Here is a 14,843-nt window from a genome sequence, read left to right as displayed (position 1 = left end):
CCTTTCCACATCTACTCTGTCTAGGCCTTTCAAAATTCAAAAGGTTTCAATGAAATCCCCCCTCATCTTTCTAAATTCCAGCGAGTACAGACCCAGAATCATCAAATATTCCTCATATGATAATCGTTTCATTCGTGGAATCATCCTTGTGAATCTCTCTGAACCCTCTCCAATGCCAGCACACCTTTTCTAAGATGAGGAGCCAAAACTGTTCACAATACTCAAGTTGAGCCCTCACCGGTACCTTATAAAGCATCAGGATCACACCTCCGCTCTTGTATTCTAGACCTCTTGAAATGAATGCTAACATTGCATTTGCCTTCCACACCACTGACTCTACCTGCAAATTAGCCTTTAGGGTGTTCTGCACAAGGACTCCCAAGTCCTTTTGCATCTCAGGTATTTGGATTTTCTCCCTGTTTAGAAAATAGCATGCACATTTATTTCTACTACCAAAGTGCATGACCATGCATTTTCCAACATTATATTTCATTTGCCACTTTCTTGCCCATTCTCCTAATCTGTCTTAAGTCCTTCTGCATCCTACCCGTTTCCTCAACGCTATCTGCCCCTCCACCAATCTTCGTATCATCTGCAAACTTGACAACAAAGCCATTTATCTCATCATCTAAATCACTGATATACAACGTAAAAAGAAGTGGCCCCAACACTAACCCCAGCAGAACACCACTAGTCACTGGCAGCCAACCAGACAAGGATCCTTTTATTCCCATTCACTGCCTTCTTCCAATCAGCCAACCATGTTAGTAATTTTCCTGTAATACCATGAGCTCTTAACTTGGTAAGCAGCCTCATGTGTGGTGCCTTGTCAAAGACCTTCTGAAAGTCCAAATATACAACATCCACTGCATCCTCTTTATCAACCCTACTTGAAATCTCCTTAAAGAACTCCAACAGGTTTATCAGGCAAGATTTTCTCTTAATGAAACCATGCAGTCTTCGTGCTATCTTGTCCTGTATCACCCAGTACTCCATAACCTCAACCTTAACAACTGACTCCAACATCTTCCTAACCACTGAGTTCAAGGTAACTGGTCTATAATTTCCTTTCTGCTGCTTCCTCCTTTCTTAAAGACTGGAGTGACATTTGCATTTTTCCAGTCCACTGGCACCATGCCAGAGTCTAATGATTTTTGAAAGATCATTTCTACCACCACTCCTTCCAGAATCCGTGGGTGCATTTTATCTGGCATGGGTGTCTTATGTACCCTTAGGTTTTTCAGTTTTTTGATCACCTTCTCCATTGCAATAGTAAATGAACTCACTTCACTACCTTCACTCACTTCAACATCTGGCACACTGCTCGTGTCTTCCACAGTGAAGACTGATGCAAAATACTCACTTAGTTCATCAGCCACCTCCTTGTCCCCTGTTATTATTTCTCCAGTCTCATTTTCTACCGGTCCCATATCCACTCTAATCTCCCTTTTTTTTTTACATACTTGAAAAAGCTTTTACCATCCACTTTGATAATTTCATCTTTCCCTCCTAATGATTCTTCTAGTTGCTCTTTGTAGGGTTTTAAAAGCCTTTCAATCCTCTGTCTGCCAACTAATTTTTGCTTTGTTGTATGCCGTCTTTTGCTTTTATATTATCTTTGACTTCCCTTGTCTGCCATGGTTGTACTATTTTACGTTTGAGTATTTCTTTGTTTTTGGAATACATGTATCCTGCACCGTCTTCATTTTTCCTGGAAACTTATGCCATTGCTGCTCTGTTGTCATCCCTGCCAACATCTCCTTCCAATTTACATTGGCCAATTCCTCTCTCATACGACTGTAATTTCACTTACTCCACTGAAATACTGCTACATCAGACTTTACTTTCTTCCAATCAAATTTCAAGTTGAACTCAATCATATTGTGATCTCTGCCTCCTCAGGGCTCTTTTACCTTAAGCTCCTTAATCACTTCTGGTTCATTACATAACTGCCAATCCAGTATAGCTGATCCCGTAGTGGGCTCAATGACAAACTGCTCTCAAAGACCATGTCTTGGGCATTCATCAGACTCACTCTTGGGATCTATTTCCAACCTGATTTTCCCCAGTCGACCTGCATGTTGAAATCTGTCCTGACCATCATAACATCGCCCTTTTGACACGCCTTTTCTACTTCCTGTTGTAATCTGTGGTCCACATCCCAGCTACTGTTGGGAGGCCTGTATATAACTGCCATCGGGGTCCTTTTACTCTTGCAGTTTCTTAACTCAACCCACAAGGATTCAACCTCTCCTGATCCTATGTCACATCCTTCTACTGATTTGAAGTCATTCTTTCCCAGTAGGGCCATACCACTCCCTCTGCCTACCTTCTTATATCTCCAATACAATGTGTAACCTGGGATATTCAGCTCCCAACTACAACCATCCTTCAGCCATGATTCAGTGATGGTCACAACATCATACCTGACAATCTGTAAAGGTAAACGATCATCCATCTTATTTCCTATACTCCGTGCACTGAGATATAACACTGAGTACTGCATTTACTACCCTTTTTGATTCTGCATCCGTAACACAGTAATACCTTCCTTGCTGGCTGCAAGTAAGTCCTATCATCTGCCTACCCTTCCTGAAGTCTGACTGCACTCTGTCTTTGCATTTTAACCATACATTCTATCCTGTGTCCCCTCTCTCTAGTTCCCACTCCCCTGCCAAATTAGCTTAAACCCTTCCCAAAAGCTCTAACAAACCTGCCTGCGAAAATATTGGTTCCTCTCAGGTTCAGGTGCAACCCATCACTTTTGAACAGGTCTTACCTGCCCCAAAAGAGAACCCAATGATTCAAGAATCTGAAGCCCTGTCCCCCCCACCAGCTTCTCAGCCACAGATTAATTTGCCAGATCATACTGTTTCTATCTTCATTGGCACATGGCACAGGCAGCAATCCAGAAATTACTAGCCTGGAGGACCTCTTTCTCAGCTTTCTACCTAGTTCCCTAAATTCACTTTTCAGGACCTCTTTGTTTTTCCCTTCCTATGTCATTGGTACCAATATGTATGAAGCCATCTCGCTGCTCTCCCTCCCTTTCCAAAATGTTGTGGACACGACCCAAGATGTGTCTGACCCTAGCAACAGGGAGGCAACTTACCATCCGGGTATCCCAATCACGTCTACAGAATCTCCTATCTGTTCCCCTGACCATTGAGTCCCCTATCACTACTGCTCCCCTCTTCTCCCTTTCTCTTCTGCACCACAGACTTATGTTCAGGGCTAATAATACTGTCTCCGTGGCATTCCCCTGGACTATCATCCCTCACAACGGTAACAAAAGCAGTATACTTATTTGTGAGGAGAATGGCCACAGGGGTGCTCTGTGCTAACTACCTATTCACATTTCCATTTCTCCTTTGCACCAAAGCCTAACACTCCTACGCTCACCAGTGGCCTACTCCCAACAACAACCATACGGCTTGTCCCTCCTGTACTTTTAAACAAGTGTCGCCAACCTGCAAGAAACCTTGTCACTGTGGCCTGCTCCTGCAGCTGATTTGACCTTCAGAATAAGCCAGAATGTCCCAAGTTATAAGTATAAAGTAAGTAGACAAGGGGCAAAGCACACAGCCTTGTGGTGTACCTGTGCTAATAAAGAGATGGTGGAGGAGATGTTGCTGCTAATTTGAACTGACTGGGGCCTGCAGGCGAGGAAATCAAGCATCCAATTGCACAAGGAGGTAATGAGGCTCAAGTAATGATGCTCAAGTTGAAGATTACTGATTAGTTTTGAGGGTATGACAGTATTGAATGCCAAGCAGTAGTCAATAAAGATCGTCCTGAAGTATACATCTTTGCTGTCCAGACATTCCAGGGTTGAGTATAAAGCTAATGAAATGGTATCTGCTGTGGACCTGTAGGGAAATTGGAGTGGATCCAAGTTGCTTCTCAGACAGGAGTTGATGTATTTCATCACTGTGGCCTCTAGTGCTACTAGCGATAATCATTGAGGCAGATGTCGAAGCAAGAGGTGAAATTAGCAGTGAAAACTCCAGCCAGTTGATCAACATAGGTCTCTAGTACTCAGCCATGAACCCCAATCTGGGCCGGATGCTTTCCATGAAGGATGCTCTCATGTTGGCCTCAGAAACGGAAATCACAGGGTCAGTGGGAGCTTTGGGAGTGTGTGGATTGGCTTGTTCCATTTATGATAGTGGGTCTATAAAATATTAACGCTGCCAAGTGAACCACAATTGGATGTAGTTATCTAAACATAATGGGAACCACTTAAAAGATGATTTAAGTATTGGCTTGCACAGAATGGGTGGTTTTTGTTTCTTTGTACCTGATGCCTATGGCAATGGCAAATTGCAACAACATTTTTTTGTTATAGATAGCTGCCTATGGTGAGTATAGTGGGAATGGTAAAAACTCAACTTGACAGCCACGATGCCTTTTAAAATAACTTGCACTGTCAGAAGAATAAATTTCATTACTAACTGTAATGGTTATTAACTGCAGAACAGGAAGAACAGCTCCCAATTCGTATATGATGAACAAATTAAGGAAATCACATGTAATTTAAAAAATGTTGGAAATGCTCAGCAGGTCACGCAAAATCTGTGGAAAGAGAATCATGGTAAGGTGAAGACCTTCATTAGAGGACGAATCAACTTAGTGTTCCAGCATTTTCCTGTTTTGATTTGAGTGGCTAAAATTTTACTTGAGTCTTAACTTCTGCCTTAGATGTAACAGAATTATGTGAAACTTTGATAAGTGAATTTACTCCAGTAAGAAAGGAAATCCTTCACACCAAAACGCACACAGCAAATATATTTTTAAATCATTGTTTATATTGGATCTCCAAATAAATACAAAACATGCAATTAATTATGTTACAATAGAAATAAGAAAAAATATCAAAAGGTGATAACAATGTTTTGGGAGAGTTATTTTGTGTGTTTCTCAGGATTTTCAGCATCTGCAAAATCTCCTTTTTGTGTCGTATCCTCTATTTTTATTGCCTCTATTCATTCTACCAATCAAATTTATAAAACATACTTTTCTACATGGAAATTCATCTGGCACATGGCCACCTATTCCAGTAGCCCTTATCATCTTGACAACAACTACTATTTCCTGTAAATTAACTGTATGTGCAAGGTTGGTGTCATCTGCAAATTTTGAAATTGTCTCTTTCACTCCTTACTTATGAAAAAGCAATGGTTCCACTACTAAAAGTCACCACCATCATCTTCCATCAGTCCATGAAACAATCACTTGTCACAATAACTAAGTCTTGTACCTCATGGCTCCAAACTTCATACAAGCCCTTATTAAAATTTTTTCTGAATCCACAAACACTATAACAAATGAAGAGTCCTCACCAACATTCTCTATTACCTCCAGCTTAAAGATTTTGCACACTGCAGCAAATCAGATGTGCAGTGTTGCATTTTGCTTTAATTCCTGATTCATTTACGCACGTTCAGGGACCATTCTTTCAACTTGTGTCAAAGGCCTCCACAGCCACCCAATGCTTCACCCTCAGTACTTCCTTATCACCATTCACATATAGCATGAAGCAAACCACAAGCACATTGATAACATTTATAATTTAACAGCCATCTGAGCCTAAGGCTACAAAGCAAGGATAGTTTGTCCTCACCAACCAGCCCATTATCCTTGGTTTCCAACGCATTATTCTCCACAACTTCCACCATCTTCAATGGGATCCCACCACCAAACACATCATAACTTCTTCCCCAACTCTCTGCTTTCTGCAGGATTCACTTCCTACATGATTTTCTTGTTCATTCGTCCTTCCCCCCCTAATCTCCTTCCTGGCTCATATCTCTGCAAGCAAGAATAATGCTAGATCTGTCCATTCACCTCCTCAATCACTTCCATTCAGGGCCCCCAAACAGTCCTTTCAGATGAAGCAACATTTCACCTGTGTATCTGTTACTGACGTCTATTGTATTCAGTCCTCCTGATGTGGCCTCCTCTATGGTCATGAGGCCCGCTGTAAATTGGGGGACCACATTGTTGAGCACCTCTGCTCCATCTGCCAAAAGCAGAATTTCCTGAAGGCCAAGGACTAATATGTTGTAACTGTAATGGACCTAAAATGGTTGTCCACCATCTTGTCAGAATGAGGCCACTCTCAAGGTGGAAGAGCAACACCATATCATCTAGGTAGCCTCCAACTTGATGGCATGAACATGGAATACTCCTCTTAATAATTTTCTCTTTTTTTCTTCCCCCCCACCTTCTCTTTTCTTTTATTCATCACTTAGTTTCTTACCTCTTCTCCTCACCTGCCTATCACCTCCCACTGGTGTCCCTCCTTCTTCCCCTTCTCTCATGGTCTACTCTCCTCTCCTATCAGATTCCTTCTTTCCCAGCCCTTTACCTTTCTCACCTGGCTTCACCTATCATTGTCTTTTGCTCGTCCTCCTTCCCCCTCCACTCTAGCCTTTTTATTCTGGCATCTTTCCCCTTCCTTTCCAGTCCTGATGAAGGGTCTTGGCCTGAAACGTTGACTGTTTATTCACTTTCGTAGATACCACTTGACCTGCTGAGTTCCCCCAGCATTTTGTGTGTGTAGCTCTGGATTTCGCATCTACAGAATCTGTTGTGTTGAGGATAGTTTGATGCCCATCCCACCTTCGGCCCTGCCTGCTCAATTGCCACAGAAGATACAACTAGGATAATGAATAAATGAAAAAAAAATTTGTATTGCTGGTGATTCAATGGTATAGTGCTTTTGCAGTTACATTATGTATCAGTAAGAGTTAAAACTGCCTACTCTGCTTCTTTGTAGACATCCTACAATTGAAAATTCTGGCAAAAGGGAAGCTTTGATAATAGGTGTTAAAAAATAAACTAAAAAATTAAAAAAAAAACAAAGAAACTATTGTAAATTCCAAAGTCATGTGGTTAGTTGTTTTGTTGTAAGAGCACCAAGCACTTATAAATTTCATCAAGGCATTTGACAAAACTCCACTTTCTTAAGAATAAATAATATAATTTTAGGGCACAACAAAAAATGCAATAGTATCAAGTCCAATGCAAATAGATGCCTAGCCTTTGCATTATGTTTAAATTATTTGAATCATACAAGACTTAAAGACAAATAAAAAATAATAAGTTAGTAAGCAGCAAAAAATTGGCTTTGTAAAAATACAGGACCATATTTAATTATAGGTTCTGTACAACTGCCCAACACTGCACAGATAGTCAACATTTAAAAATTGCCAGAAAATATTAATACAAGCGTTAAAGATCTTGCCCTAAATCACTTTTTCTAAATCAACAGCAGAAATGACAAATACAATTCCTAAATTATTGCTCTTTCATGTTGTTAAATATTCAACAGAAAAGCCAAGCAGTTGTAACTTAAAAGGTGAAATTAATTATAGAGTGTAAACAAATTTCTTCACCACACACACTGGTCAGGCTTCAATGCTTTTCATGCTTCTTCCTTACCTCCAGTGGAAGGGGCTATGAGAACTGAGGCTGGTGAATCTATAAAGATTTGAAAAGATGCCCAAAGCAGCACAGTGCTGAGTAAGCGGAGCATCTGTATTGCTGGGAACAGTGAGATGATGCATTGTGTTGGTTGATAGAGGCGAAGAGATGCGCTCAGTGACACCATTTTCTTCCGAAAGGCAGTTTTCAGAAGGCCAGATTCTAACAAAGCATAGTAGTAGAAAATAGAATCAATAATCAGAGGATTTAGTCTGCTCTCTGAAAAATACTGCTACAATGTTAAATCAAAGCCATTGAGCAATTTAAACAAAAAGGGAAATTCGTCATGCTCCAAATCCAAGACCAGTGACCATGAGCACCCAGATATGGAAAAGAAACTCAGAATTCATAGGAAAGTAGTTTGTCTATAATCTTCAGGTTTTAAAATTCCAGATGTTTTGTGCTAAAATTTACATTAACATGTTCTGTCCAACTAAATCTAATTAGACTTGATAGGGAAAAAGAACTGACATGGGTTAGAACTAGGTAGAAAATTTTATTTAAAACTGTATTTTACAATGGAAGTTGTTGCTTAGCCTTGTGCTTACAACGCCACTTTAACTACCTATACTAATTTTGGAAGAAAACACATTGTGCACACCAACAAAAAATACATCTTAATGCATACATCCACTTAAGAAGCATCTACAATTTTTATGTACAGTCCAAAAAGTACATTGTGATCAGATAATCTGATGCTATTGTTTGTTCAAAGGATGAAATTAGCCACTTGAGATGTGCATCAAATTCACTGGACAACAATTGTCTGAAAAAACAGCTGCTGAAGAAACCTGACAGCATTGAAGATAAGAGGCAGTGATGGAAGTGGTTCCGGCTTGAGACTTCCAGAAAGCAATTTGTAGTCATTGTTTTTGAATATAATCACAGCTACATAGACAGAAACAACAATCAGCTAGAGAAACTCAGCTAGTCGAGCAGCATCCGTGTGGGGGTATGAAGAAATTGAGACAATTTAAGGTTGAAACTTGCATCAGAACAGTTCTTAACTTGCTCCAGATTCCAGCATTGCAGTCTCCAGCATCTCCACAATTAGATAAAACTGCAGCGAAATAGATTAACAAAGCCTGCTTTTGTCCAAAACTCAGACTTTCGTCCAAAACTCATTGGATCCTTGACTTCCTGACCTACAGATCCCAATCAGTGAAATAGGCAGGAGCACCTCTGCCATGATTATTCTAAACACTGACACTCCATAAGGCTGCATCCTCAGTCCCCTATTCTAAGCGCTATACACCCGCAACTGCATAGGGAGATTCTCCTCTAACTTCATCTACACATTTGCAGATGATACCACCATAGTGAGTTTTATCTTAAATAATAATGGGTTGTAGTACAGGAAGGAGATAGAGAGCCTAATGAAGTGGCGAAATGACAACAACCTTTCCATCAAAAGAAAAGAGCTGGCTATTGACTTCAGGAAGTGGGGGAGGTACATGGTCGTGGGGTCGAGAGAGTTCCTTAGAATGAGAATATCACCAATAACTCGTTCTGGTCTAGACACATGGAGGACATGGCCAAGAAAGCTCACCAATGCTTCGACCTCCCCTGGAGGCTAAAAAATAGTCAGCATGTCATCTTTGACCCTCAACAATTTTTAATCAATGACTATAGAAAGCATCCTATGTGGATGCATCATAGCTTTGTATGGTATCTGCTCTGCACATGACTGCAAGAAACTGCAGGGAGTTGAGAACATGGCTTAGCACATCAAGGAAACCAGCCTCACTTCTATGGATCCTATCTACACTTTTTGGTTCCCTGTTAAAGCAGCCAATATAATCACACAGTAGATCCCACCCATCCTGGATATTCTGTCTTCTCCCCAATCCCATTGGGCAGAAGATACAAAAGTCTGAACGCATACAGCCCAAAGGCAGCTTCTATCCTGCTGTTACAGGATTATTGAACAGTCCCCTCATGCAATAGGATGGACTTGTGACCTCACAATCTAATTTATTATGGCCTTGCACCTTATCTACCTTCCTCTGTAACTTTAACACTTTATTCTGCACTCTTGTTATTATTTTTACCTTGTACTACCACAATGTACTGATGTAATGAACTGATCTATACAGAGGGTATTCAAGATATTTTTCACTGAACCTGAGTACATGTGACAATAATAAATTATTAATACTTCAGAAAATAGAATACCGGAAAATCTTAAAATTCACAATTCTATGAATCTGCTGTTCCAATGATTCTTGATCTAATTAGCACTCGTGGACAAGTATTTTTGCTGATCACAGAAAAGCAACATCAGTGACTTTAAATATTGACACCATCTCCACTGAATCAGAAAAAGACAAACAACAAACTATTAAAACTGTGAAATGTTAGTAAAGTGCAATTTCTCCAGGCTGATAATCAATAAGCGGGTCAATGTAAAAATGGTTATGAGGAGATTTTTGAAGGTGAAATTGGCACAGGTGTATTGCACCTGTGGAGTTTGGTAAAGCAAAATCTATAAACATTTGAAATATTAGGCTCACTGCAAAGTAGTAAAATTTTGACAACTGATGGGCCAAATAGCCTTTCTCATAGAGTACACTGCAATGGCTCTAAATGGACTTACAATCACTGAATCAACAGTTGTCTTAAAAGATGTAATTATTTACAATCATGCAGGTTTTAATGTGCAATCAGGTTTTAAGGATAGAGTAACGTTTTCCAGAGAAATTCCATTACTGCTTGTGAAGCAAAACACAACAAATAGGCAAAAATGTTCTACTTCACCAGTGAAAGCAACAAGTTACTTTATTATTGATCTTTATGATCCAGCAGCAAAAAAAAACAAGTTCATGAGGGAAAATATTGATTTTGAGAGAAAATTTGCATGTAATACCAAAACAAACAGTAAGATTTTCTACGGATCATATAAATAGAAAGCTAAGTATAAGAATAAAGATGGTGAATTTATAACAGGAGGGAAAGAAATGACAAATATGCTAATTTTTTTAACCATAGTCTTCACTGTACAGGACATTGAAAAACTGCCCAAGATAACAAATAGGCTAATTTCAAATAAGTTAGACGCTATTCTGGAAGACTGGAGAGTGGCAAGTGTTATTCCTTTCTTCAAGAAAGGCAAAAGGGATAACTCTGGGACTTGTAGACCAGTGAGTTGCACCTGATATCAGTGGTAGGCGAACTACTGGGAGGGATTCTTTGAGGCAGGATTTGAGCATTTGGAGAAATATAACCTGATTAAGAGATAGTTAACAAGGCTTTGTGAGCATCTGACCAAACAAACTAATGAAAGCAGAGAGGTGGATATGGATTTTAACAAGGCGTTTGACAAAATTCCCCTATAGTAGGCTCATTTAGAAAGTCAGCAGGTATGGGATCCAGAGCAACCTGGCTGCATGGATTGTGAAATGGCTTGCCCACAAAAGGCGGAAAGTGGTAGTGCATGGAGCGTATTCTGCCTGGAGGTTGGTGATCAGTGGTGTTCCAAAGTGATCTGTTCAGGGACTCCTGCTCTTCGAATTAAAAAAATGACTTGGATGAGGAAGTGGAAAAGTGAGTTAAGTTTTGCAGATCACACAAACGGTGGTGGTGTGGATAGTGTAGCAGGTTGCCGTAGGTTACAATGGGACGTTGATTGGATGTAGACTTGGATGGAGAAGGAGCAGACAGAATTCAATCTGTAAAATATAAAGTGATTCACTTTGGAAGAAAGAACTTGAAGGCAGGGTTAATGACTGGATTCTTAACAGTGTGGAGGGAGAGGGATCTTGGGGTCTGTGTCCTTCAACCCATCAAAGTTGCAGCACAAGTTGATAGGGCGGTTAAGGTGCATTGGCCTTCCTCAATCAGAGGATTGAGTTCAAGAACCATGGGGTAATAAGCAACACACATCAAAGTTGCTGGTGAACGCAGCAGGCCAGGTAGCATCTCTAGGAAGAGGTACAGTCGACATTTCAGGCCAAGACCCTTCATCAGGACTAACTGAAGGAAGAGCTAGTAAGAGATTTGAAAGTGGGAGGGGGAGGGGGAGATCCAAAATGATAGGAGAAGACAGGAGGGGGAGGGATAGAGCCAAGAGCTGGACAGGTGATTGGCAAAGGGGATATGAGAGGATCATGGGACAGGAGGTCTGGGGAGAAAGACAAGGGGGGGGGGGAACCTAGAGGATGGGCAAGGGGTATAGTCAGAGGAACAGAAGGAGAAAAAGGAGAGTGAGAGAAAGAATGTGTGTATAAAAATAAATAACGGATGGGATAAGAGGGGGAGGTGGGGCCTTAGCGGAAGTTAGAGAAGTTGATGTTCATGCCATCAGGTTGGAGGCTACCCAGACGGAATATAAGGTGTTGTTCCTCCAACTTGAGTGTGGCTTCATCTTTACAGTAGAGGAGACCGTAGATAGATATGTCAGAATGGGAATGGGATGTGGAATTAAAATGTGTGGCCACTGGGAGATCCTGCTTTCTCTGGCGGACAGAGCGTAGGTGTTCAGCAAAGCGGTCTCCCAGTCTGCGTTGGGTCTCGCCAATATATAGAAGGCCACATCGGGAGCACCAGGCGCAGTATATCACCCCAGCCGACTCACAGGTGAAGTGTCGCCTCACCTGGAAGGACTGTCTGGGGCCCTGAATGGCGGTAAGAGAGGAAGTGTAAGGGCATGTGTAGCACTTGTTCCGCTTACAAGGATAAGTGCCAGGAGGGAGATCAGTGGGGAGGGATGGGGGGGGGGGGTGAATGGACAAGGGAGTCGCGTAGGGAGCGATCCTTGCGGAAAGCAGAGGGGGGGGAGGGAAAGATGTGCTTAGTGGTGGGATCCCGTTGGAGGTGGCAGAAGTTACTTCCTCCCTTACCACCATTCAGGGCCCCAAACAGTCCTTCCAGGTGAGGCGACACTTCACCTGTGAGTCGGCTGGGGCGATATACTGCGTCCGGTGCTCCCGATGTGGCCTTCTATATATTGGCGAGACCCGACACAGACTGGGAGACCGCTTTGCTGAACACCTACGCTCTGTTCGCCAGAGAAAGCAGGATCTCCCAGTGGCCACACATTTTAATTCCACATCCCATTCCCATTCTGACATGTCTATCCACGGCCTCCTCTACTGTAAAGATGAAGCCACACTCAGGTTGGAGGAACAACACCTTATATTCCGTCTGGGTAGCCTCCAACCTGATGGCATGAACATCAACTTCTCTAACTTCTGCTAATGCCCCACCTCCCCCTCATACCCCATCCGTTATTTATTTTTATACACATATTCTTTCTCTCACTCTCCTTTTTCTCCCTCTGTCCCTCTGACTATATCCCTTGCCCATCCTCTGGGTTCCCCCCCCAACTTGTTTTTCACCCTGGACCTCTTGTCCCATGATCCTCTCATATCCCCTTTGCCAATCACCTGTCCAGCTCTTGGCTCCATCCCTCCCCCTCCTGTCTTCTCCTATCATTTTGGATCTCCCCCTCCCCCTCCCACTTTCAAATCTCTTACTAACTCTTCCTTCAGTTAGTCCTGACGAAGGGCCTCAGCCTGAAACGTCGACTGTACCTCTTCCTAGAGATGCTGCCTGGCCTGCTGCGTTCACCAGCAATTTTGATGTGCGTTGCTTGAATTTCCAGCATCTGCAGAATTCCTGTTGTTTCCATGGGGTAATAATGCAGCTTTAAATAAGTCTTGTTAAACCACACTTGCTGCATTGTCTTCAGATCTGGTTGCCTCATTATCAGAAGGATATGGAAACTTTAGAGAGGGTGCAGAGCAGGATGAGAGGTGTCTTGATGTGTACAAAATGATAACAGGCTGGACAGAGTGGACAGCCAGCATCTTTTTACCACTGCAGCAATGGCTAATACGAGAAGGTACAATTTTAAGATGATTCCAGGATAGTATGGGGGGGGGGGGGTGTCAGAGTTAAGTTTTTTTATTACACAGAGAGCGGTGAGTGCGTGCCACACACTGCCAAGGGTGGTGGCAGATGCAGATACAGAGATAGGCAAATGGATAAAAGAAAAATGGAAGGCTATGTGGGAGGGAAGGGCTAGATTGATCTCAGAGTAGAGGATCAGCATAACATCGTGGATGAAAAGCTTGTACTGTGCTGTAATGTTCTATGTTCCAAATTCTATAATATTCTAAAGCTTGCAATAACAAAGAATACACTTTAAGAGAAATGATATTCGATTAGGATTTTGGAGGAAGTGCAGCAGAGATAGTGGAGACATTGGTTGAAAATTTTTAAAATGCACTGAATTCCAAGAGACTAAGTAATTGGAAACAGACTGTGTGTCTTTTGTTCACAAAGGGAAGAAGGCAGAGACAGGGAATGATAGGGCAGTTATTTAAGATGTAAAAGTCAATAATCAAATAGAGTATAGCCAAACATTTAAGAAAGATGAATGTAATCAATCGCAATCAATGTGGCTCTGTCAAACAAATCTGCCTGATTTCTTTAAGGACGTGGAAAGAAGAGTTCATAGAGGGGAACTCATAGTGTATTTATATAAAGTTCAAGTTTAATTATCACTGAACCATATATGAACAAGAGAAAATCTGCAGATGGTGGAAATCCAAGCAACACACATAAAATGCTAGAGGAACTCAGCAGGCCAAGCAGCATCTATGGAAAAAAAGCAGTGTCAATATTTCCGGCCGAAACCCTTCGCCAGGACTGAAGAAAAATGCTAAGTAGCAGATTTGAAAGTGGGGGGAGGGAAGAAACACGAGGCGGTAAGTGAAACTTGGAGTGGGGGGCTGCGGATGAAGCAAAGAGCTGGGAAGTTGATTGGTGAAAGAGACAGAAGGCCATGGAAGAAAGAAAAAAGGGGGGAAGAGCAGGAGCAATATAGGGAGGCAATGGGCAGGCAAGGAGATAACATGAGAGGGGGAAAAGGGAATGGGAAATGGTGAGGTGGGGGGAGGCATTACTGGAAGTTTGAGAAATCAATGTTCATGCCATCAGGTTGGAGGCTACCCAAACGGAATACAAGGTGTTTGCTCCTCCAACCTAAGTGTGGGCTTATCCCGACAGTTGGAGGAGGCCATTGGAATGGGAAGTAGAATTAAAATGGGTGGCCACTGGAAGATCCCCAGTGGCGACCCACTGCTTGTGCTGGCAGATGGAGTGCTGATGCTTGGCGAAGCAATTTCTCAATCTATGTTGGGTCTCACCGATATACCACACCGGGAGCAGCGAACAAAGTATATCGTCCCAACAGACTCACAGGTGAAGTGTCGCCTCACTTGGAAGAACTGTTTGGGGCCCTGAATGGTAGTGAGGGAGGAGGTGTAGCACTTGTTCCGCTTGCAAGGATAAGTGTCGGGAGGGAGATCAGTGGGGAAGGACGAATGGACAAGAGGGTCACATAGGGAGTG

General features: G+C 42.1%; 1 protein-coding gene across 10 annotated transcripts in view; it reads right to left on the bottom strand.

Moving 5' to 3' along the window:
* The window catches only part of mast2 (microtubule associated serine/threonine kinase 2), a 456,242-nt gene that overhangs the window by 208,273 nt on the left and 233,126 nt on the right, over positions 1-14,843 (bottom strand). For 5 of the 10 annotated variants that reach the window (XM_072273698.1, XM_072273699.1, XM_072273700.1 and 2 more), the window contains one exon: positions 7,447-7,650. The exons of the other annotated variants lie outside the window; for them this stretch is intronic. In XM_072273698.1, the coding sequence (XP_072129799.1) occupies positions 7,447-7,650 (204 nt within the window). The remainder of the gene's footprint in view (positions 1-7,446; positions 7,651-14,843) is intronic. 10 annotated transcript variants of the gene reach the window in all.

Source organism: Mobula birostris, chromosome 12 (genome assembly GCF_030028105.1).
Source record: "Mobula birostris isolate sMobBir1 chromosome 12, sMobBir1.hap1, whole genome shotgun sequence".
Taxonomy (NCBI): domain Eukaryota; kingdom Metazoa; phylum Chordata; class Chondrichthyes; order Myliobatiformes; family Myliobatidae; genus Mobula; species Mobula birostris.
The sequence above is the reverse complement of the archived record's forward strand: the minus strand, read 5'-3'. Positions and strand labels throughout refer to the sequence as shown.